Source organism: Chrysemys picta, chromosome 10 (assembly GCF_011386835.1).
Source record: "Chrysemys picta bellii isolate R12L10 chromosome 10, ASM1138683v2, whole genome shotgun sequence".
NCBI lineage: Eukaryota > Metazoa > Chordata > Testudines > Emydidae > Chrysemys > Chrysemys picta.
The window spans coordinates 20301808-20325426 of NC_088800.1; the positions used below are offsets into that span (position 1 = coordinate 20301808).

At 38.8% G+C, this 23619-nt stretch overlaps 1 protein-coding gene across 6 annotated transcripts in view; it reads left to right on the forward strand.

Moving 5' to 3' along the window:
- The window catches only part of CEP152 (centrosomal protein 152), a 47759-nt gene that overhangs the window by 11395 nt on the left and 12745 nt on the right, over positions 1-23619 (forward strand). For 3 of the 6 annotated variants that reach the window (XM_008163263.4, XM_042841825.2, XM_042841827.2), the window contains 16 exons: positions 1113-1281; positions 2397-2537; positions 4739-4878; positions 9360-9560; positions 10955-11102; positions 12818-12909; positions 13910-14073; positions 14975-15182; positions 16099-16227; positions 16347-16477; positions 16652-16780; positions 16940-17075; positions 19122-19313; positions 20017-20304; positions 21049-21180; positions 21812-22462. In XM_008163263.4, coding sequence (XP_008161485.2) covers positions 1113-1281; positions 2397-2537; positions 4739-4878; positions 9360-9560; positions 10955-11102; positions 12818-12909; positions 13910-14073; positions 14975-15182; positions 16099-16227; positions 16347-16477; positions 16652-16780; positions 16940-17075; positions 19122-19313; positions 20017-20304; positions 21049-21180; positions 21812-22462 — 3051 coding nt within the window. The remainder of the gene's footprint in view (positions 1-1112; positions 1282-2396; positions 2538-4738; positions 4879-9359; positions 9561-10954; positions 11103-12817; positions 12910-13909; positions 14074-14974; positions 15183-16098; positions 16228-16346; positions 16478-16651; positions 16781-16939; positions 17076-19121; positions 19314-20016; positions 20305-21048; positions 21181-21811; positions 22463-23619) is intronic. The other 3 variants (XM_042841828.2, XM_042841826.2, XM_065559390.1) reach the window with 2 other exon arrangements.

Sequence of the window (23619 nt, forward strand, 5' to 3'; positions counted from 1 at the left end):
TAACATAAGAGTTGTATCTAAAACATGGGAGGTAATTGTTCTGCTCTACTCTGCACTGGTGATGCCTCTGCTGGAGTACTGTCCAATTCTGGCTAGCATACGTTGGAAAAGGTGTGGATAAATTGGAGAGAGTCCAGAGGAGAGCAACAAAAATGGTAAAAGGATTAGAAAACCTGACCTATGAAGAAAGGTTAAAAAAATTGGGCATGTTTAGTCTTGAGAAAAGAAGACTGAGTGGGGGGGCGTGAGGTATACAGTGTAGTTGTAGCCGTGTCAGTCCCAGGATATTAGAGAGACAAGGTAGGTGAGGTAATATCTTTTATTGGACCAGCTTCTGTTGGTGAGAGAGAGAGGTCTTCAAATATGTTAAGGGCTGTTATAAAGAGGACAGTGATCAATTGTCCTCCATGTCCACTGAAGATAGGACAAGATATAATGGACTTAATCTGTAGCAAGGGAGATTTAGGCTAGATATGGGGGAAAACTTTCTAACTATAAGGACAGTTAACCTCCCTTGGTGTAACCTATTCCATTACTTATTGAATCTCCATCACTGGAGGTTTTTAAAAAGAGATTAAATAAATGTGTGTTGGGTTGGTCTAGATATACTTAAATCTGCCTGAGTGCAATGGGATGGACTCGATGGTTTCTCGAGGTCCCTTCCAGTCCTACATTTCTTTGATTCTGTCTCCAGTTGTTACAACATGATATGCTTCTGCAATCCGTTATCATACTAAAGTAACTCAGAGTTAATTAGTTGAACTTTCAAGCATAAAAATGTAGTGTTTGGTTTTATTTATAAAATCATTAGCACAAAGCGGTACTAGATGTGCTGATTTCCTATTCACTGTGTAAATTTTGCCAATAAGACCCTATTCAACAAAGCACTAAAGCATGTGTGTAGTCCTGATTTCAGTGGCACAACAGACACATAGTTAAGTGCTTTGCTGGATTGGAGTCTAAATAATGAGCCTCTGCAACTCCTTTTTTTTTTTTTTTTTTTTTTTTTTAAATATCAAACCTTGTAAATCCAAAAGGGGAAATACTTTTGTGTGCAAGATGAGGGTAACTTTAATTCAGTTGTCCTTACTTTTAATCTGTTGTCACAACAGCAATTTGGTGCATCTGAAGTTGCTAACGGCCAAACTGTGGAATCTTACAAAGTGACATATAAACCATATCAAAATGCCATTCAGCAAAAAGTCCCAATAACCCAAGATGCAACAAGAAGAAATGAAGTGCTTGAAGAGATGCAACGGGAGTTTTTGGGTACTGAGGAGAGTAAGTGTTATCCACTTCAAGCTTTGATAAGAATCCTGGGGTGAAATCCTGGTACCACTGAAGACTTCAGTGGAGCCAGGATTTTATCCTAGGCTTTGTTAAACAAGAGCACAAAGGAAAAATACAGCAATACCTTAGATATATGCTAACCTTTACTCTAAGTTTTTATTGAGGGATAGAGCTCATTGAGGTGGTACTAGTTTCTTCCTATTACAATGAAAATAAGAATAGACCGTTTCTTTTGATCAGTATATTCAGTTTTAAATGCTTCATAATATTCACTGTAGGCCAGTAGGATTTTGCCTGAGTAAAAGCTGAATTCTTTTATTCTGCTGATGGCTCTTGTATCATTGATTGCATTGGGAGGAGCTAAGGTCTGATCTATACTTGAAACTTAGGTTGACATCATGCTCAAGGACGTGAAAAATCCACATCCCTGAGTACTGTAGCTATGCTGACCTAACCCCCAGTGCAGACACAGGTAGGTCAACGGAAGAATGCTTCAGTCTACCTAGCTACTGTTGCTGGGGAAGGTGGTGTTCCCACAGTGATGGAAAAACCCCTTCCATCATTGTAGTCTGTGTCTACACTACCGGGTTACAGTACTGTAGCTATGCAGCTGTAGCACTCACAGTGTAGATGTGGTCTAATGGCGCTCAGCACCTGTTCAGAGTCACTCTGCTGCTTACAAGACTGGGCCTTGAACGGTTCACCTTCTTGTCCAATAAATGTTTATAACGTCAAATCTGTAGGCTTAGTGGAGAAATGTCAAAAGTCTCTAGATGACTAAGAATGGAACTCTGAATTTACTGTAAGTACACTAATGTTAATGCTCTGATAGTTGTGTGGAGTTTTAGCTAACATTGTAATTCAGGCCTAATGGTGGGACCGTGAGCTGGTGCACTTTATTTAGTAAGCAAGTTGTATAATTATTCTCTGTTTTGGAGTTGTATATTGTGCACCAACGATGAATTTGGCACTGTTCAGAAGATATAAGGTCTTTGGGGCAGGAACCATCTAATCTATTTTAGACTAATTAATTGTACTGTAAGAATGTTATGCACTCTTCAAAAGCTAGCTTGTTTGAAAGTTAGTTATATTTTAAACTTCAACAGATTCTGCGGACAATATGCAGATTCTTCAACTTCAGGTTCTTAATAAAGCAAGAGAGAGACAACTGGAAGAACTTACTGAAAAGATGGAAAAGAGTGCACAGCAGATTAGGTATCTGAATCATCAGCTTGCAATGGTCAAAGGTAAAACAAGTTTATATGGATCTTTAATTTCTAGAATTTACTGAGATCTAACGACTTTTAATGTTTCAGAGGGGTAGCTGTGTTAGTCTGTATCCGCAAAAACGAGTCATCCTTACGGCAGCTTAGAGACTAACAAATTTATAAGCTTTTATGGGCTATAGCCCACTTCGTCGGATGCATGGAGTGAAAAATACAGTAGGTAGGGATAAATATACAGCACATGAAAAGATGGGAGTTGCCTTACCAAGTGAGGGGTCAGTGCTAATGAAGCCAATTCAATCAGGGTGGCCCATTCCCAACAGTTGACAAGAAGGGGTGAATATCAACAGAGGGAAAATGGCTCTTTGCAGTGACCCAGCCACTCCGTCTTTATTAACTTTGTTAACTTTTAACGTGCTCATCAATTTTCTGTTTAACACACCCCAACAAACATTGATTGTACTTGCAAACTTGATTTGGCTTCTGAGTCTGAGCATGATTCCCGCCTCCCACCCCACCCCACGGCCTGTGCACCTTTTGTAGTCATTTACACAATGGGGGTGTAAAAATACTATCAGCAGTTCAGAATGAAGAATTCTATTTTGCTGGCATTTTAAACCTCCTGTGCACTCACTCAAAACAGGTGCAACGCTGCGGAGACTTAGCCCCCTTGTGTACAGCTGAAGGCTTACAGTTACACTGAAACTTTTTTCACTCTTTATAGTACTTTTTAAAATAATATAGGAACGGCTTCATTAGATCGGAGCAGTGATCTCTGACAGTGGCCACTACCAGCTATTTCAGAGGAAAGTGCAAGAAACCTGATAAATGGATAACTAAAGAAAAAGAGAAATTCAGTAAACAAGAGCCAGATTCAATCTTGATAAAATACTTCTGTACTTTCTCATCTGTTTGACACACATTACCCACCATGTCTAATCTCTGTGATTATTAAATAAATTACACTACACTAATCTGGATCCCAATTCTAAAATATTGGTTTATTATTGATATACTTAAATAGCCCCCGTCATTTTAATAATGGTAGAGCGAGGAGGCTAGAAGGGGTATGTGTAGAAAGGAAGAGAGAGTCATCCCTCTTTCCTGCTTAAATTGCTGCTTTTGTAGTACCTTTACTTTCAGCTGGATAGTAACCAAGTGCTTCCTCTAGATCAGTTAGTTCACCCGCTGGTTCCAGAGAGGTCTGTTTAATTGGGTGCAGTGAGCAATGATTGCTGAACTACTTGTGCCCATTATTATCATATTAAAGTCTTGAGTCCGGAAAGTGTTCTGTTCAGGACCGTTTTTAACTTTAAGTACTTTCCCAAATTGAGGCCTAATTCAATACCTCTTTGGGGTTTTTTGTTTTTTTAACTTTTAAAAACTGTTTTATATTTATAGCCCTAGAGTGAAATTCTTTAAACTTCATGGTGATACCTAATGTGAGCATCCTGGCGAGAATGGATGCAGTATTACTCAAAGGCTTCCATCAGGATCTGGAGCGGCACTGTGCTAGACCCTGTAGAAGCATACAGGACAATGTGGTCCCTGCCCCAGAGAGTCCAAACAGTCTAAAAATAAAAAATTGGACGAAGGGTAGGAGATAGACACAACCGAGACAGTGTTCAGTGATGATGGGTACACACTTTATTGTCTTAATCTCTTTGTGTGAGGGCAGGAGTGAGGAAAGGGGGAATTGTAGCAAGGTGGGGAGGGAAGGAAAGAAGAGAGGAGTTTGGAGTAGGTAGGGAGGGGAAAAGAGTGGGAAGAAAGTTGGGCAAAAAAAGCAAGCAGCAGACAGAAAATAATGGCCAAAGTTCAAACAGTAACCAGTCTGCTGACATCCTTGGTTGTTTCTAGGCAAGTCCCTGTCTATTCATCTTCTAGGAGGTCCTATTTTGTTTCCTCCATCCCATCCCCTGCCGCATGTGATGGTGCTGGTTGCTTGTGCAAGTAGAGTGGTGGTTCTTTATACTAGGATATTGAGGGTGCAGGGGGTCCTGGCTAGGCCTCTCCCTGTCCCTTCTTCCGGTCTGGTTGTTGCTGGCTGCACTCTTGGAGAGTCAGCTCTGCCTCCTCCAACCCATTAGGTTGAGGGAGGAGGCCCACTAAGGTGTTATACTCCCAGACCCGGGTGCCAAATGAAAATTCCTCCAGAAAGGCTTGTTGCAGAACTTCTCTCATAGCTCCCAGGATGCTTAAATATGTATTTCTCTTGTAAGATGAAAAGGATGGCTTGGCCCTCAGCCTCCAGGAATCCCAAAAACTGTATCAAAATGGAAAAGAACGGGAGATACATCTTGAAGGTCAAATTAAAGCACTTGAAACCCAAATTCAAACCCTTACTGCCAACGAGGAGCAGGTATTGTAACTATTATCTGTAACAGTGGGAAATTTCTGTAGTTGTACTTACGATGCAAAAGTGAATCTTAAGTTTAACAAAGATTAATATACTCTTATGGACATGCTAATGACTAATAATAGTATGTGATTAATGAGTTGGAACTTCTAGTGTAAAAATTATGGTTTATAATGTGTAATCTATTATCCAGACTGGAATTAGCAAAATTTCCCCTAATCGACCCTAGTAAATATAACCTCACTAATTTACATAGTTAGTTATTCCGTAGTTTTGTAATTGCAATCTGGAAGTATAAAATCCATAGTTTCTCAGATGTCTTGGTTCTTCTGGTGATAACCTCATTTACTTTGAATATCAGAAGTCCTACTATCTGCTAACCCTGCCTTTTTTTTTTTTTTTTTAAAGTGTTGCAGTGGTTAAGATGGAGTGTTACTCTTTCACTGCTGCATGTTCAAGATGAAGCTTCTATAATGAAAAGAATATTGTTTAACGTCTTTTCAGATCACCAATATTCTTAGTCTTAAATGAGTCACATTAGCTGATGGGAGTCAGACCTCAATGAAAAAACTGTTTTGATTTATCAGAACCTTTTAAAAAGATGTCAATAGTATCTCTTATAAGGATTCATTTGAGCGCTTTGTTTGTTTTTTGTGTTTTCCACTCTGGCATACCTCTCTGGATGCTTTACAAGGCCTTCTCTGTTACCGCTCTGTCTCCGTGAATCAAAACAGGATGTTTTTACTTTCCCAAAGATAAATACATTGGAAATTCTGAATTTTGTACTGGTTGTGACGCACTTGGATATCATTAACCAGATTGTAATGGTCTTTAAGTGCGTCACAGCTATTGAAGTGGGAGGAACATTGCTGTGATTTGGGTCATAAAAAAGTTTACAGATAATCCAATGAGATTTATTTTATTTTTTGTGTGTCGCATATGTCTACTACCTGACAGAACATATGCAGAACCTGAGGATTTTGCAACTCCTCAATGTCAAAAGTGACTAAAGAATGGTTTTAGGAAGTATAGCAACTTTCTTACATATCATATGATGCTGGTCTCCTTTTCCTCCACTTATTTCATGTCATCCAATCCAGGAACAAGAGTGTAACAATCTACTCATAGCCCATAGTCATTTATTTTAGTTCAGTTTTGGTGGATGGTGGGTAGAAGCAACTTAAGTGGAATGTAGCCCAAGCTTTCTAAAAGGACAGGAGTTTTCCCTGATGCTCCTATCCCTTAAGAAAGTGAACTGTTCAGATACTTCTAGACCGAATAAGTCATTGACAAGTCACTTTAAAGCTTGAAGTTGGCTTCCAATTTACTTCTTTGTAGTGGAGGGATTTGCTTAAACATAAGCAGTCACATCCTACACAAGGCAAAACTGATTGGCTAAATGGATATGTCATCACTGTACCATGCAGAGCCTGGCTAAGGTGGCTTGCACTCCAACTCCCCCCTAATACTAAGGCTGCTGGGACCGTTTGATCCCACAATACAGTTAGGACAGCCTTCAGAGGTACCCTGTCTTCCCCTCAGCCTTGCAGCAACCAGGAAATAAACAGGGCACAGGACTTTCCTGGTCATGTCCCTTTCTGCTGTCGGAAAGTCCCCTTCTTCCCAGAGCACAATCAAGAATGCCCCCTTCGTTGAGGGCTCTTGTGTAAGGATACAGAAGGCATTGGAGGTATTCCTTTGGAGGGCTCTTATAGTGGCATTGCTGCCCTATTGTTCTGACATACTTGGTGCAAAGGGCAGGATGACTGTGAATCAGGCCCTGTGAGTCTGGAATGTGACTTCACGAAGTCAATGGGAGTTATGCTTGTGTAAGGATTGCAGAAGCAATGGTGGTAGTTTATAAAATGTTTGGTTTAGGCTTGTCTCTCACTTGTCTAGTGTACTTTGACTGATATACAGATAACAAAATATATGTATTTGGGACAACCTAGGAGAATTTTAAAGTTTCTTCATAAAATTCCTCACCTGCTAAACTCTTTATCAAAAAGAGATGTAAGGATACTATGCAAACAATATTAAAGAAATGGAGATCTTTCTAACAGCCAGAGTACCCCAACAACTGATTAGAACACACCCAAGGAGACAAACTTGCGCTCCAACCTGATGTTGGTTCCTGCTAACTCATCCTGTTAGGGATGGATCCTACAATATTGCATTTTTAGTAACAAACATACACTTCTGGTTGGAAATGGAGTTGGCAAGAGCTGTTTATAATGCACACTTGTGTGTGTGCACACATAGGATTTCCAGTGGGGCTGATCTCCTCTTAGAAGAAGATGCAGTCCCAGCTGACTCAGGAGAATCGTATTTACTTTGACTTGTGTCGTAAGATAAATCCGTGACGTTAACTTCTTGTGATTACATTCTCAGATGTGTGTGTGCACACACCTCTATGGGGGCTCTTCTGCAGTGTTTGCAACTTACCTTCCCCTTGCAAAGTCTCTAGGGATCTTTAAAGTATCTGGGACTCTGTACAAGTCCTGCTGACAAAGGCTGATGTGCTGGGACCTTGATTGTATCCTATTAACTAAATGGCATTATGTTTTAGCACTGGCTTCTTTTGAATTATACAATGCGGAGTTCCGTCAGAGCACCCATTCTGTTAGAGTACTTGTTTCCCAACATTAAAGGTGGGTGTAATTTACCACTCCCCCAATTCTAACCAATAATGAAGAAGACAGGTCACAGAAACAGAGCAATCTGGATCTCTTGTTAAGATGGGCCAAGTAAACAATATGCATTTTAATAAGCTAAATGTAACTGTATAGATGTAGGAAAAATAAATGTAGGCCATACTTACAGGATGGGGGGATTCTATCCTGGGAAACAGTGACTCTGAAAAAAGATTTGGGAGTCGTGGTGGATAATCTGCTGAACATGAACTCCAAGTGTGATGCTATGGCCAAAAGGGCTAATGCAATCCTCTGATGCATAACAGGGGTCTCTCAGGTAGGAGCAGAGAGGTAATTTTACCTCTGTGTTTGGCACTGGCGCAACTGCTGCTGGAATATTGTGTCCAGTTCTGGTGTCCACAGTTCAGGAAGGATGTTGATCAATTGGAGAGGGTTCAGAGAAGAGCCACGAGAATGATTAAAGGATTAGAAAACATGCCTTATAGTGATAGACTCAAGGAGTTTGCTCTATTTAGGCCTTGGCTACACTTGAGATTTACAGCGCAATAAAGCCGCCCCCAGCGCTGTAACTCACTCCCTGTCCACACTGGCAAGGCATTTGCAGCGCTGTATCTCCGTGGCTACAGCGCTGCAGATAATCCACCTCCCTGAGAGGAATAACAGCTGCTGAGGAGTGGCTGAGACGCTGGTGGTCCAGTGTAAACGGGGAGTAACCTTATTACGCAGTGATTGACCTCCGGAAACTCCTCATAATCCTTTTAAATGAAGCTTCCTCTCCTTGTTTTGTTGTGATGCCTCTCTTTGTTTTGTTGTGAACTCGGACGCTCTGGGAGCTGCTTATCAAAAAACCAAACACTGTTTGCTGTGACTGAGTAGAGGCAGGCAGGGGGGCTCCCTTTGGAACGCCCACAGCTAATGTTTGCTTGAAGAGAAAGGTGGTGCACAGGGGGGCGGGGATGGGGGGCAGGTCCGTTTCGGCGAGTGGCTGCTTATCTGGTCTGTGAGGAAAAAACCAAACAGCTGCTCTTTGCTTTCAGTGAGTGAGAGGGGGTGGAACTTGCAAGGCAGGGTGTGTGTCCGCACTCCAAAAACCCACTCTCTCTCTCTTCCCCACGCTCCCTGTCACACTCCACCCCAACCCCCCTTTTGAAAAGCACGTTGCAGCCACTTGAATGCTGGGATAGCTGCCCATAATGCACCGCTCCCAATGCCGCTGCAAATGGGGCCACGACAGTGTGCTGTCAGCTGTCAGTGTGGACAGACTGCAGCGCTTTCCCTACTCAGCGGTACGAAGACAGGTTTAACTCACAGCACTGTACAGCTGCAAGTGTAGCCAAGGCCTTAGTTTAACAAAAAGAGGGTTAAGGGTTGACTTGATTACTATCTAATAAGTACCTTCATGGGGAACAATGATTTGATAGTAGGTTCTTCAGTCTAACAGAGGAAAAGTATAACACGATCCAATGACTGAAAGTTGAAGCTAGACAAGTTCAGACTGGAAATAAGGTGTACGTTTTTAACAATAACGGTAATTGAGAATTGGAACAATTTACCAAGTGTCATGGTGGAGTCTCCATCACTGGCAATTTTTAAATCAAAATTGGATATTTTTCTAAAAGATATGCTTTAGGAACTATTTTGGGGAAGTTACACAGGAGGTCAGACTAGATCATCACAGTAGTCCGTTCTGGCCTTGAAATTGATGAAGCTATGAAAATGTATTTTTAACTTTGGACATTCTTAACTGTGCAGTCACTTCTCTTGAAGCCTTTATATGTACATAGCTTTTTGTAATTGAACTCAAGTATTCTATATTGTGGGTTTTTGCAGCTATTCAAACAATCCAAAGTGGCAGAGTTAGCCATGGAGAGCATGCAGCAGCAGCTGTTAGAGCTTCGGCGTTCTGACTCTCTTCAGCGAGCCAGAGAACAGCATGAGACCATAGTTGCAGCCCTGAAGCAGAAGTATGAAGAGCAAGTATTGTCATTAGAACAGAAACTTGATGCTACGAACTCTATACTGCAGGAGCAGGTTAGGATGGAATTTAGAACACTGAATATTTGCCTAAGTCATAGAAGACTGTAGAGCTGTACTCTTTTCCCATCCAGTCCCTTCTGAAACCAGACTGGAACCATTCTTCCAAATGGCCTGTAAATCTCAATCCTACCTTCCAGAAGATGGTAACAGAACAGAGAGAAGTAGACACAAAAGTCACAACATTTTTAAATGAACACAATATATGATATGTTTATAAACATTGCCTTGCGTGTCCACAAAGCCATTTGAGTATGATTTAGTTAGATACTTAAAAAAAAACAAAAACCACCCAATACTTCTACATGAAAAGATTTTAACTATTATTGCTACAAGTAACACCTAAGACTTCTCTAATTTCTTTCAGTTATAGCACATGGTAGGGTCACACCTTAATCAACTCTTTGCATTGTTACGCTTTTAAGGAATTGACTCTTATAGTTGTTGTATAATTTTTAAACTGAGGTGTGGTCTGAGTACACCCCAGGAGATCAGGAACTGACTGGTTTCCCTCGCTTAAACTCTTTTGCAGGTGGGAAACAAAATTAAATTGTAAAAATAATATTGAAAAACACTTCTTTTGGGGTGTGTTGAGGATTAACTGGTAACTGATTGTGAACTGGAAGGCATTATATTAGTATCACCATTCTTTCCTCCACTAAGTATTCTGCCGCTAAGGCTTTGTCTTCATTGAAAAATAAAAAACATCAAGATAGCTATTTCAATATACAATTTTTATCAGAAACAAGGTGCTGTTGTTTTTACCTCAGTGTAGCTAGTTGAGGTCAACCCTATGACCCCTGCCTGGGGCTTACCTTGATGTAGCTGGGTGAGGTAAAAACTACTTGTCTTAACATTTACATCAAAGTAGGTTTCTTGATGTTAAGGCGCACACTTTTTTTTGCAATGAAGACAGTGTTTAGGTTATGTGATATGAGCTGATGATAGAATCATAGAATATTAGGGTTGGAAGAGACCTCAGAGGTCATCTAGTCCAATCCCCTGCTCAAAGCCGGACCAACACCAACTAAATCATCCCAGCCAGGGCTTTGTCAAGCTGGGCCTTAAAAACCTCTCAGGATGGAGATTCCACCACTTCCCTAGGTAATCCATTCCAGTGCTTCACCACCCTCCTAGTGAAATAGTGTTTCCTAATATCCAACCTAGGCCTCCCCCACTGCAACTTGAGATTCTTGTAGATTTTGTAGCTTAAAAGCATTTTGATCATACTTTCTCTGCTATGTTTATGAACTAAGGAAAACCACTATCCGTATTGTCTCAATATCTCTGATATATGCTTAATTTAATTGTATTTTAAATTTTACTAGATGACTATTTAGACTACTGCCTGTGAGAGTGATGGATTTGTAACTTGAAAAATCTCTCATTAGAAGGATCTTTGCTGTAATCTAAGGGAACATGTGAAGCAACTCGAAAGAATGCTAGAAGAAAGCAAACTAGAAAAAACAGAGATAATCAATCGACTGACGAGGAGCCTAGAAGAAAGCCAAAAGCAGTGTGCAAACTTACTGCAAACAGGTTAGTCTTGTGCATGCACCTTATCTGCTCTGGCAGAAACAACTTCCAATAAGGATAGAATTGCATAACGGGTGCAGCGTGACTAATAAACATGTATTTGACTTTTTGGGAGGAAATAAGTTAACCATATATTTGAAATTCATTAAATAATTCTCGATTTGAAGTGAAATGTTAGGGCAAACTCCTAGTGCAAGATACATAGCATGAATGTGTAAAACTTGTCCCTTGTACTACTTCACAGTTGACTGTTGATAAACACTAACATCAGCAATATGGCTGTGTCCAGTTTCTTAAAAACTGAGCCTCAGGGCACTGGATGGTTTAGGAGATTGGTGATGAAATAGTGTTGTCACTTGGCCCAGATAAATAATGACTCAAAGCCATGAGTATTTAATTGGTGGCTAGTGGTTTCAGACCTTGTCTACACACACACTTTCAGTGGTTTAGCTAGATGTGTTTTCAAATGGACTTCGTTAAACCTCTGCAAATTTGTGTGCAGGTTTTGGTTTGAGTGGCTTATTTTGGGTTTGTTAATACTGTTTATTTAAAAATAAAAATGTGTGAATGAAGCTAAGTCAAAATAAGCCTCTCTTAAACCAAAATAAGAGTGCTTGTCCACAGACTTGCACTGGTATAACTAAACTAATTAAGCAAACACAACATAAACAAATCCCAAAACAATGCCAGTTTATGTGTAAACAACCTTAGTTCATTTCTTTCTGGACTGGTGTCAACGTATCCCTGTTGTAGTTTGCCAAAAAGAGTACCATTGAATGCTATCTCCATAGAAGAATTAAGGATTTGAAACTAAAGGAAAAACAAACCAACTTTTCAGTTCCAGGCAGTCCCTTAAGAGCCACATTGAGGAGCATTAGCCAGACATTGTAAGGAACCTTGCACTATTGCTTCCATACTTGTAAGTGATTTGTAGATAGCCTTGAAGTTCTCCATCTTTTGACCAGCATGTCTGATGATGAATTTATTTAATTGTTTGGTTTTTTAAGTAAAATAATATACTCTTAGAGACATGCCTCTCCTTTTCCTGTGGATCCCATTTTAAGAACCTGCTGAAAATGAGAATTCTGATGTACATATGTACAAGAGGCCTTCTTGATGAGGAGATGGTAGAAAAAGTCCAAATGGAGGGGAAAAATCTTTTTTTGTTAATTCTCTATAATAAAGCAATAAGTAATTATGAAACTAACAGGTAGTATTAAGTGGGATGCAGTCGGCCAGCCAAAGAGTGATGGACTACTGTGGAATACCCTTAAAAAATATTAAATTGGCAACTTCATAAAATTAGTCTTTATTTTTGAATTTTTTCAACCTCTTTTCCAAGGTATCCTTGTTCCTGCTGTTTTTTGGCATAGTCACACCATTTCCTTTTCGCTCCTGGTTAGTTACAAGAAAAGCAAACATTTGACATGCCTTATTCCTCCTAATTTTTATTTTAAAACTACTAGTATAAAGAAAAAAAGAAATAAGAGTTTCTGAGCCTTGAACAAGCTGCTGTTTAAATCTGAAAACTGCAATAACCCTTTTTTCCAAGTAGCCAAAAAACTTTTTTCCATCTTTATAACTTTGTATTTTAAAATAGCAGAGTTCATGAGCATAGTAAATGGAGTAAGGGCTACTGCCATAGTCAATATATTTACTTTTAATGGTGAATTTTCAGTAGTAATCTTCCTTACAGTAAGGATTCTCTTTCTCTATAGGCTCTATACAGGAGACAAATCAGTTACGATTACAACTGCAGCAAGCCCAGTCTGCACAGCTGATAAGCAACAACATGAGCAAGACTTTGCAGGTTAATTTATTTGATGAAAAAATATTTTGTTAGAAAAGGGAGGGGGTATAAAGGGTAAGCATCTGCTAGGCTGAAGCACTTTATGGACATGTCATGGACGTTGAATGTATCAGTTGGTACTCCCATTACTGAAAGGAGACTGGCTCTCCCGAGTCACAATGAATATTCCATGCCCGACTTGCTCATTAAAACACAGGGATACATGTGTCTCAGCAGGGCAAACTTTACATAATGTGTTTAACTAGTGTGCTGGTGGGAGAAGAATGGAAAGTATTTAAAATTCAAATCCTGTTTCCAGAGGGAGGAGAAATATCTAATTTAATTGGATAAGTAGGGACTATTGGAAGTATAATATGGTTCTGAAGCTTATTTTCATGAGCAAGTATTACCATCATGAGCGAAGGAGAATGCCTCTACCAATTATATCTGGAAGTCCATGTTCTCATTTTAGTTCAGATATTTAACTTGTAAAATCCTGCCATCTTTGAAACTATGAATCTTCTCACTGCTCCTAGCTGCTACTGCAGCTAAACTGCACTCCCCCCTCCCCCCCCCCCATACAGAGAGATCCCCATCATGATAACTGGGAGAAGAAAAGGAAGAGGTAAGGACATAAGAATCTGAAACCATCCCTTACCTGAATGTTAGCTGTGATACTAAGAACTCTGTAATATACTGGACATATAGTGAGAGTAAGAAATATTCCCTACTTGGTTTTTAATGTAACTTATAGTATAGTAAAGAGGCGCTCACATAGGTGATTGAGTAATAACTGGTACTAGCAAAACAAACCATGTGTTTCTAGAATTAAAGCAATGCTTGGTGGTTCAAATGTGTATGGCCTGTAAATACAGAAATTAGTTTAGTAACTTGAGAAATTTGTTTTATTTTTAGTAACTTATCTGGGGAAATTCTTGTTGGGCCTAAAAGGCTTGATTTCCTGGTTTGCTTTGACTTAGTTGACCTGTTATCTATAATACTACTATTTTGCCTTTTTTAGGAAGAGCTAACAGAACTAAAGGAAGAAATTGCTTTGTACGAATCTGCTGCCAAGCTTGGGGTGTTTCTGAATGACTCAAGTGGAGAACTTCATGTGGACATGACTGATTCTTATGTGGATTTGGGTATTAAAAAAGTCAACTGGAAAAAATCAAGATTTCACAGGTATTGGGTGACTATCATTCTAGCAAAAAAAAAAGTACTAAAACAGGTTATACAAATGATGCATCAGATCAGTCAACAGTAGAAGATGCAGTCTGTACAAAATTATTATATGTAATAATTTTTAAAAACCTCACTAAATTAGCAGCAGAGTACTTACAACAAACATGTGGAATTCTTCTTCACTTTGGTCCCCTCAGCATATTTAATAAATTACCATAGATTATTCTAACGTGGGAAACAGCGCCCACCTTCTACTCAGTTTGAACCATGCTTACGTGCAGATCTTTCTGATATTTGCCCACAGAAGTAGTCTGCAGACTCTGTAGTATGAATATTAGGAGTACAGGAAAATACTTGGATGATAAATCTGTACACTGAGCAAAGTGTCTTATTGCAGATAAAAGACAACCATTCCTTACCTGTCGAAACTCTTGGTCTTCAAGAACAGCCTATAGAAATACGTACAAATGCATTTGGACACTCAAAATGGGACTGCTTATTTACTTGTTTAAAACAATATTTTAACCAACTAATCACTAGTTATAGCTCAATTTGTGCAGGGGTGAAGCAGTTTTAGGAAATGACTTCTTAATCCTGGAAACTCAGCTACTTGTTTTCTAATCAGTTGCACAGACCAGTTGCTGAAATATATTTATAATGATAATGCATTAAATGTATATTTGAAGTCCTTTCCAGGTAACATAATAACAAAGCAAACATAGTTTCTAGCATTGCTTGAGGTACTCGCTCATGGTGAGCTGTCTTCTTACACTTCTTCTTTTAACTGTTCTATTGTTGGTAGATTTAGTAAAGTAAAGTAGAGTTGCTGCTTGTTGTATTCTAAGCTTTTGGATGTCTACATGTTTTAACAAAATCGGACTGGCTATATTTTCTCTAACAGTACTGTGCAGAACAGAGATTTGGATAAAGAACTTTCTAAAGATGAGCTCATCCTAGAGTTGAAAACTGAAATGGAACGTTTATTGGGCAGTAACAAAATGAAAAGAAATCAGATTTCTCAGTTACAAAATGATCTTCAAGACAGTCAGAGGACAACAGAAGAACTCAAGCAGCTGTTGAAAACAGATAAAACCGCAAACGAGAATGAGGTTTGTTCATTTAAATATACCACTGAGCATTTGGACTTAATAGAACAAGGCAAAAACTCACTGGATTTAAAGTAAACCAAGCAAAACCTATAAGTGATCTCTCGTTTTTCTCTTGAGAACAGAAGTTACAAGTAATTTCTTTGAACTACATTTACAACAAGTAAATGAAGCTGTTCTTAACCTTAAGGAAGGGATTACTATTATGTAGAAATAGAATAAGTAGCATCAGAGAAATTGGAAATAACTGGCAGATGTCTTTAAACTACCACCAGGACTTGGATAGTTTGTGCTGAGTTTCTGGTATGAGAACTTGCTTACAAATGGTTGCAAGCTTTATTGACTGATTACTTTAAACTTCTCTTGAGAGTTCTGTTTCCGTGGAGGAAAGTAAACTGCAGCCTTTAGCTGAAAACTGCAAACTGTACAAGGAAGGAGCAATCATTTGGGTCAATGTAGCATTTCTTCCATACTACTTTTTTCCCCCCATATTGAATGTTAATCTGTAAAGTGGCTTTTATAAATCAGACAAACTTGCTGTAATATGAAGAAAGCCATTACTACCCAACATATTACATGTGCAAACGGTGGCCTGAATGGTGGGGAATGAACGTATACCCTGCAAAGGCCTGATGTCTCAATTAGATGGTAGTTGGCATTCAATTCTGGTACAGGGCATTGAGTGTATGCTTCTCGAATGAACCCAGAAGACCTTACAAAAAATCATAGATTGTCATATGGGCTAAATACTTATAATCATAGTGTCCTGTATTTTGCAGTGAAGCCATTGCCTTTTACTGCTTATTTATTTATTTGTATCAAGGAAAAATATTTGCTTAACATGTTAACTTCTAAAGCAAGTATGTCTACATGTATGTCTGAAGACTTGTTCCAACTTAGTTTTATGTTTTCTTGATAGCCTAAAATAAGTAGTGTAGAAAATCTGACTGAAACCTTGTGGTCCACTCCATCTGCTTCTGATAATTATCTTCAAAAAGAGCTTCTGAGACTTAGAAAAGTGAATCAGGATTTACAACAAGAGGCTGAGGTGAGTTTGTCATATTTGCCCTAAGGGAAAAAAGTAAGACCAGCCAAATTGTCCAAAATGTAAATTAGGATGCATTCTTTAAAATTTTCTTTTCATGATTTTGACTTTCATTTGTATAGAACTATAGTTCATGTATTCGAGAGCTTAAAGCAAGTGAGGAAAAACTGAAAATTGCAAACCAAGATCTGTGTAGTCAAATGAGACAAATGATTCAGGACTTTGATCGGGATAAACAAGAAGCCGTTGACAGGTAACTTTGTTAAACGCATCTCCAACTTTAATCGCATGGCCTGCGTAGGTCCTCTTGTACCACCTTTGTACAGAGATGGTGGCATTAGACCTCATGTTTATTACCAAAAAAAAAGTTCAGCTGCACTTGTACATAAACAGTTGAACGAAGCTTTAACTTTTTTCTCCATCCTAGGTGTGAAAGAACCTATCAGCAACACCATGAAGATACAAAAGCCCAGCTTCGGGAAGACCTCATGGAGAGGCATGCTGCAGAAAAAGAACAACTCATTCAGGCTTATGAAGAGACCATCTCAAAGTTAAAGTAAGACTTATCAATTTTGACGTCCTTAATTAGACTGAGGGTCTACCATGAAGTGGCTCTTTTCAGTCATTCTTGAAATAATTTCCTTTATAAATTATGAACAGTTTGTGATCGTGTTTGTGAATTTAAAGAATAACAATTTAAAATGACTTATGTAAGGGCTGACATGGATGAGTTGAACAAGGAGATGATTGCAGTGAAGGAATGTTACATAGCAGTCTGTGGAGAGAAAGACACACTGGAAACCACTTTGAGGAAGAAACTTGAACAAGAGCAGCAGTCAAAGGAAGAGAAGGTACAAGAGAAAATATTGTTGATTAACATTGGAGAATGCTTTGTATCTAAACTAAAAGTATGGGAAAGGTATTGAATTTCATTACTTTTCCTTTTGGCTGATGCATTCCATCAGGAGTGAAGGGCTGAGTTCCACTTCCGTTTTTTGTTCATGGGCTAGGGTATAAATCTATGTACACACTTTGAGCTATAGCAGAATACCTGTTGCCAATGGGAAGTTGTCAGAGAGAAATGATAGAATATAGCCTTTATATAGTACCTAAACTTTGGTTATCCTTATTTGTTTACTCATACCTTATTGTCACATTTAAAATTGTTTAATGGAAAAGTTATGTTCCTGTTTAGGACCACTGCTATTTCTGGCCTTTATTTCCTTTTCCTTCATATCCTCCTTTCTTTTTATCTCTCTCATCTTTCTTTGCATCTATGTTCTGTTCTGCATTTTTCTCTCTGCAACAGTTTCTAAGTCCAGCCTTCTTGTGGGCTTCACTTATACCCCTTTCCCATTCCATCTGCTAAAAGGATCAGTAGTTAAATAGTTAATGCTGACACTGAATTGCCATTGTTAGACTTTAAAGTTGACGTTTCAGCAAGATTAAAAGGCTACAGGGGAGTTCACGCTTTTGAGTCATTGTTCTGAAGCTGTCTGCACACTTAAGCCTATGTGAGGATGTCTGCCCTATACTCAAGGCTTGTCTGCACTACAGAGCCTTTACAGTATAGCTATGCCAGCATAGTTTCATAGTGGAGAAGCACCGTAAACCAACAGAAGGAATTCTGCTGGCATATCTACACCACCTCCTTGAATAACATTAGCTATGCTGACAGAAGCACTCATATGTTTGCATAGTTGTGTCTACGCTGGGGGTTTTGAACTGATTTAAATCACCTTGATTTAAATCAACAAGTGGAAAGCTTCAATTTAAATCATTGATTTTCATCAACTTTTCCATTTGTACTTCAGTTATTAGCTAAAGAAAGGTGCATTTTCATTGGTTGATATAACCGTTAAAGCATGTTGATTTACAGCTAAATAGAGTCCTTACCAAATCGAGTGTACATATTTTTGCTACATAGGAGAGTACACTATAACTATATACATTTATTTAAGCAATTATATAGCTTAATATAGCTAATGGAAATTCACTTCTCTTGACCTGAGGTTTTTCAGCAATATGAATTTAGTTCCTTTGTGTTTGAGGTGCACATGAAGAGGAAAGTAATTTTGAGTTGGGCTTCTTTTTGTTTTGTTTAAACTATTTTACTGTGCATTATGGTAGTGGTTCGTCTTGTAGGTGTGCAGCTATATCAGAAATTTAACGAATGTAGCTATCAGAAAATGCTGTGTTCACGAGCTGATAGCACACATGAAAAGGTGCATGATCATTGTAGCTTTCTCTCTTCCTCCTCGTAGCTGTCCTATGAAAAATGTAGTGGCTGGTTAGAACTGTGACATCAGATGTAGCTCCTCCCACTACCTGCTCATTTGCATACATCAATCCTATTTAGCATTGTTATGATCTGAAAAGGGACTCTGTACAAGTTGATTCTATGTCAAACTTGTTCAGCATACAGGCTAGAGTTATTTTTCTAACTGCGTACACGGCAAGCTTCATCTGGAATCTGAAAAGTGTTTTCTATTTCTCATCTATAATGACAGTGAATTAAAGCTACCCACTTTCTTTATTCGTGAGGTAGAATACAATCTATTTTGTTTTTCTATAGGTGTATTAACTCTGAAGGGGCTATTGGTGTGGAAACTGTCTTCTTTAGCAAAGCAGCATAAATGGATGTATGCAACTCCAAACACACTGGGAGCAGATATGTTGACTCAAAAGTCACTTTTACAATAGTCACTTATGATAATAATCACACTTTATCTTAAAATATTAATCCAGAAGAAAATCTGTCATCAAGAGATCAATGATAAAGTGCACAGACTTTTTATAGTCTTAATCAGGTTTCTTTCCACATTCCAATCTCTTCTTTCTGGTGCATGTTATTGTTGGTTAAAGTTTGTTCAGTTATATGCTTGAATTTTGCCTAGTTCAAGAAACAGTTATTGGAAGAAAAAGAAGACTCTCTTAACCATCTGAGGACTGAACTAGAAGAAAAGCACAGGAATTCTATTATAACAGCAAAAAGCCAATGGCTGAAAGAAAAAGAAGTCAATATTAAGCAGCAAGTGGAAAATGAAGTGGCATTAGCCAAAGTCCAGTGGGAGAAGGAACAGAAAGAGGTGTGGGGCTTATACTAATAGACACAAAGAAGTTCATAAACTTCTATTAATGGACACTTAGGGGCAGATCCTCAGCTGTCATAGCTCAATTTAAAGTCAGTGGAACTATGACAACTTAAACCAGTTGAGGATCTGTCCCTTTAAGCCTAATCCTGAGAAGTACTGAGTTGCTGAAATCAATGGGAGTTGTGGATGCTCAGTATATCTTGATCAGGCTTTAATTTAAAATTAACATGTAAAATTCACAATAACTGCACCCATAAGCACATCTAAATATTTCACTTGAATTCTGGAATGGGTGATTCAACATTTTCTACTTGCCATTTGCTTTAGTAGCTATGCAAACTTACTTGCACATCTTCTATCACCTTCTCTAAAATTGTGGCACGGGAACACAAAAGCACTCTGCCTTTGTTACTAACCACATGCTCCTAAGTATTGATTTGTTACGTTTAACTTGAGTGCTCTAATGGGACTTGGTAAAAAGTATCTAAAGAAGCTTAAATTCCACTAATCCTTCAGAAATGGAGGTCGTCTTGTCTCTACAGAAACAACTTTATGTCCTCTGAGCATGGGTGTCACTCTCTTTTTCGCAGGGAAGGGTGTACACGTCAACTGAGACTACATATCTGACCAGTAATAATTCTAGTTTTTAGGTATTTCAGCAATATTTTTTCTTCTAAAAAAATACTCTCTTATATAGATCAAAGAACAAGCTATCCAGGAAATAGAAAGAGTGTGGCAAAGCAGACTGGATCGAACTCTAGAGGAAACTAAGAAAGCTTTAGTTGAACTCCAAGATTGCGGCAGCCAAACTGACCAAGTAACCATAACAGATGAAACATCAAGTAAGGAGATTGCAAGGATGGTTAAGGAGCAAAAATTGCAACTGGAGGAGGCACTGAAAGAAAAGGAGAAGGCTGTTAGAGAGGCCTTGAAAGAACTTGAAACAGAACTGGAGAGGAAACATCATGAAAATATTGCCAGTCAGGTAATAGATGCATTTCACCCTGTTAATTGTTTTACAGCGTTCAAACGTATGCAAAGTGGGTGCTACCAAATCAGAATGGTAATGTTTTATGCTTGCTTGTTACTTGCTCTCAGTAAATGACAACATAAGGTGCAAAGCAGTAGAGAAGCTGACCCTAAATATATGTTTTAAGCAGAGGAAATTATTACAAAGCAGGTTTAATCGTACCTTACCTGAGTACTTCGACTTCCTGTATTTGATAGCCTCAAAAATTCTAAAAATATTAGTCTTCTGTTTTCCTCTGCCTGATGTTATAGAAATTAACAGATTTGTGTTGGGACTTTGAAAATGTTATGAAAGAGCTAATAGCATAGCTAGAGAACCACTGGCCTAACTTTAACATGTTTTATAAACTCTGTAACATAACTCAATAGAATGAGTCAGTACATGAGTTCCTGAATTTTTGAGCAAAACCACTTGATGTATTTTTTTTTTTTTTTTTGGTTAATTAGTTTAAAATACAATTGATGCTTCTTAATTCCTCTTTTTTTGGTAAAGGAACCTCAAGCTCTAATGCAGTGGAATTTACTGTTTAAAAGCAAAAAGATGCAGTAACCCTGGTACTCTACTCTCTGTAAACACTGGCAATTCAAATGGAAATTCAGTTGGTCTTGTGTCAATGTACAACATCAGTGTTAAAAATGAAACCACGTTTTAACTCTAATGGTTAAAATGACCTCTTCTTTCTCCATTCCTCTTTTGAAGGTAGAAACAGCTTTGACCAAAGCTCATGCCAGGTGGCTGAAAGAATTAACAGAACTTGAAGAGTACAAAGCAAATCTAAAGGCAGAACGAGAGAAATGGGAGAGAGAATATGAAATCAATGCAGCAAAACAGGTAGCAGAGAATACTTATTAGGATGCTTGGTAGTTCACTAGCTTATTTTATTTATTATAAAATTTGAAAAAAAGCGTAATTCAGTTTTCCAGCAAAAAAAAATTGAGCCCTGATTCAACAAAGCTTATGCTTAAGTGCTGTGCTAAACTGAGGTCTTAGGGAAGTAAATTACTCTGTTTAAAATTGTGGGTAGATTTCTCCGTTAGTGGAAATAAGCAGAATTAGAATGATGAAACAAATTTCTGGAAGCCGGAGACAAATCATTTGTTACTGAAATCTATAATAGGATATCTAGACTGACTTACGAAACTCTTCTGACTGCAGTGGAGAAACACCTGTAATCGTTCTTTCTGAAACAACTCCATTAACGTTTCATCTTAATTGGAGTTTTTTGTTTGTTTGTTTTCCTTAGATTTCTGCAAGATGTTTAATATTTAGTAAAGCTGGATATCGCATTGCTTAGGTAGGAGGGATACTTACTGAGCAATACAGTACAATGTGTGCATTAACATTTTCAAACACTGTTCATCTGTTTGTTAAAGTTTATGTGGTTATAGCCAAACATATCTAACATGAAAATCCTTAAGGGTTTGCTGACCGACTGTTTTAAAATATATTTTGCCTTCTTTAGCTATCGCTAGTTCTTTCAGCAGCTGAAGAGAAATGGAAGAAACAACTTGAGAACACAGAGAAATCTGGAGCCAGAACCAAAGAGCTTGAAGAGAAGATCATTTCCCTTAGAAGGGAACTGGAGCTAAAGAAAGAAGAAATCCCTGCAACTGTTAAAGCAGAGCTAGCACAGGCTCGTGCTCAGTGGAACAAAGAAAAGCAAGAAGAAATCCTCCGGCTCCAGGAACAAAATGAGCGAGACTACCGTTCATTCTTAGATGACCATAGAAATAAAATAAATGAGGTGCTTGTAACAGCTAAGGAAGATCTTGTGAAGCAGAAAAATGAATTGCTGATTCAGAAAGAGGCAGAACTTAAGATGTGTCTGGACCAAAAGCAACGAGAATGGGCAGCTCAGGAAACAAAGAGACTCCAAGAGGAAATTCACCAATATGAGGAGAAGATTCTAATTGAACTTGAGTTCCTGTTAGGAGAAATCCATGAAGAACTAGTCAAGAACAGAAATAATGAGCATACTTGGCAGGATACATGTTCCAATAGTGCCCTTCAGTTAAACCACCAATACAAGGAAAAGCTAAAGGCTTCCCTACAGAAGGCTTATAACGGCACAGTGCACACAATTCTAGAAAAAGCCAGGCAAGAATGGAGAGAGGTAACAGTTCTATAAATTAAAAATATAACTTTGCCAACCAGGAGAAGGGACTTCTCTGATAACTGTCATAGGACTTTGCCCATCCCCCAAGAAATTATATATGATATTGTGGATCAAAAAAGTAAAACGATTGAGTTTCTTACTAATCTATTCCTAAATCTTTAGAAAAGAGATGGAAGATTCCCTCTTAAATAAATAAGTGAAAAAAGAGGACTACAGGTATAGCTTTGGTGACATTTTAAATATTTAAGTCAGACAAATTCAAATTAGAAATAAGCACACATTTTTAACAGAGAGTGTGATTAGCTATTGGAACAAACTCCCTTGTTATCAAGACTGGACGCCCTTCTAGAAGATATACTTTAGTCAAACACAAGTTATTTAGCTCAATATAAGGGTAATTGGGTGAAATTCTATAGCCTGTGTTTATCCAGGAGGTCAGACTGGCCTTCTGACCTTAACTCAAGAAATTCATTCATAGATTTGAAGTTGGTTTAGAATGTTTATCTGGAGGAATTTCAAAAATTGTCTTCCAAAGTCAAAGAAATGGATTCTGTGTTCTACAGGATCAAATATCCCCTTTAACAACAGTTTGCATATTTTACAAGCTGTCAAACTCTTATGCATTATATCCTATAAACTGCTGATATAGACTTGGTGTAATCTTTTGAATAGAAATTTAAAAGAATGAACCCAGAATTCTGCCACCTACCCGAGCTGTATACAAAAGGTATACTGGAAGCACATGCTATTGATTTCACCCAAACACTTCAAACCACAAAGCAAAATACTTATTCTTGCTCTCCAGTTCTAACATATAGTACAGAGGTGGGCAAACTACAGCCCGCGGGCCACATCCTGTGACCAGACCTGGCCCGGGAGGCTAGCCCCGGCCCCTCCCCTGCAGCCTCAGCTCGCTCGCTCCACTGCCAGTGCAATGCTCTGGGCGGCGCGGCTGTGAGCTCCTGAGGCAGCGCAGCTGCAGAGCTCGGCCTGATCTGGTCTCTGTGCTGCGTGGCGGCGTGGCCCGGCTCAAGCCGGGAGGCACGGCTGTAGCGCCCCGCCAGCCACCAGTGCTCCAGGCAGTGTAGTAAGGGGGTACAGAACAGGGGGGGTTGGATAGAGGGCAGGGGAATCCGGTGTGGTTGTTCAGGGCG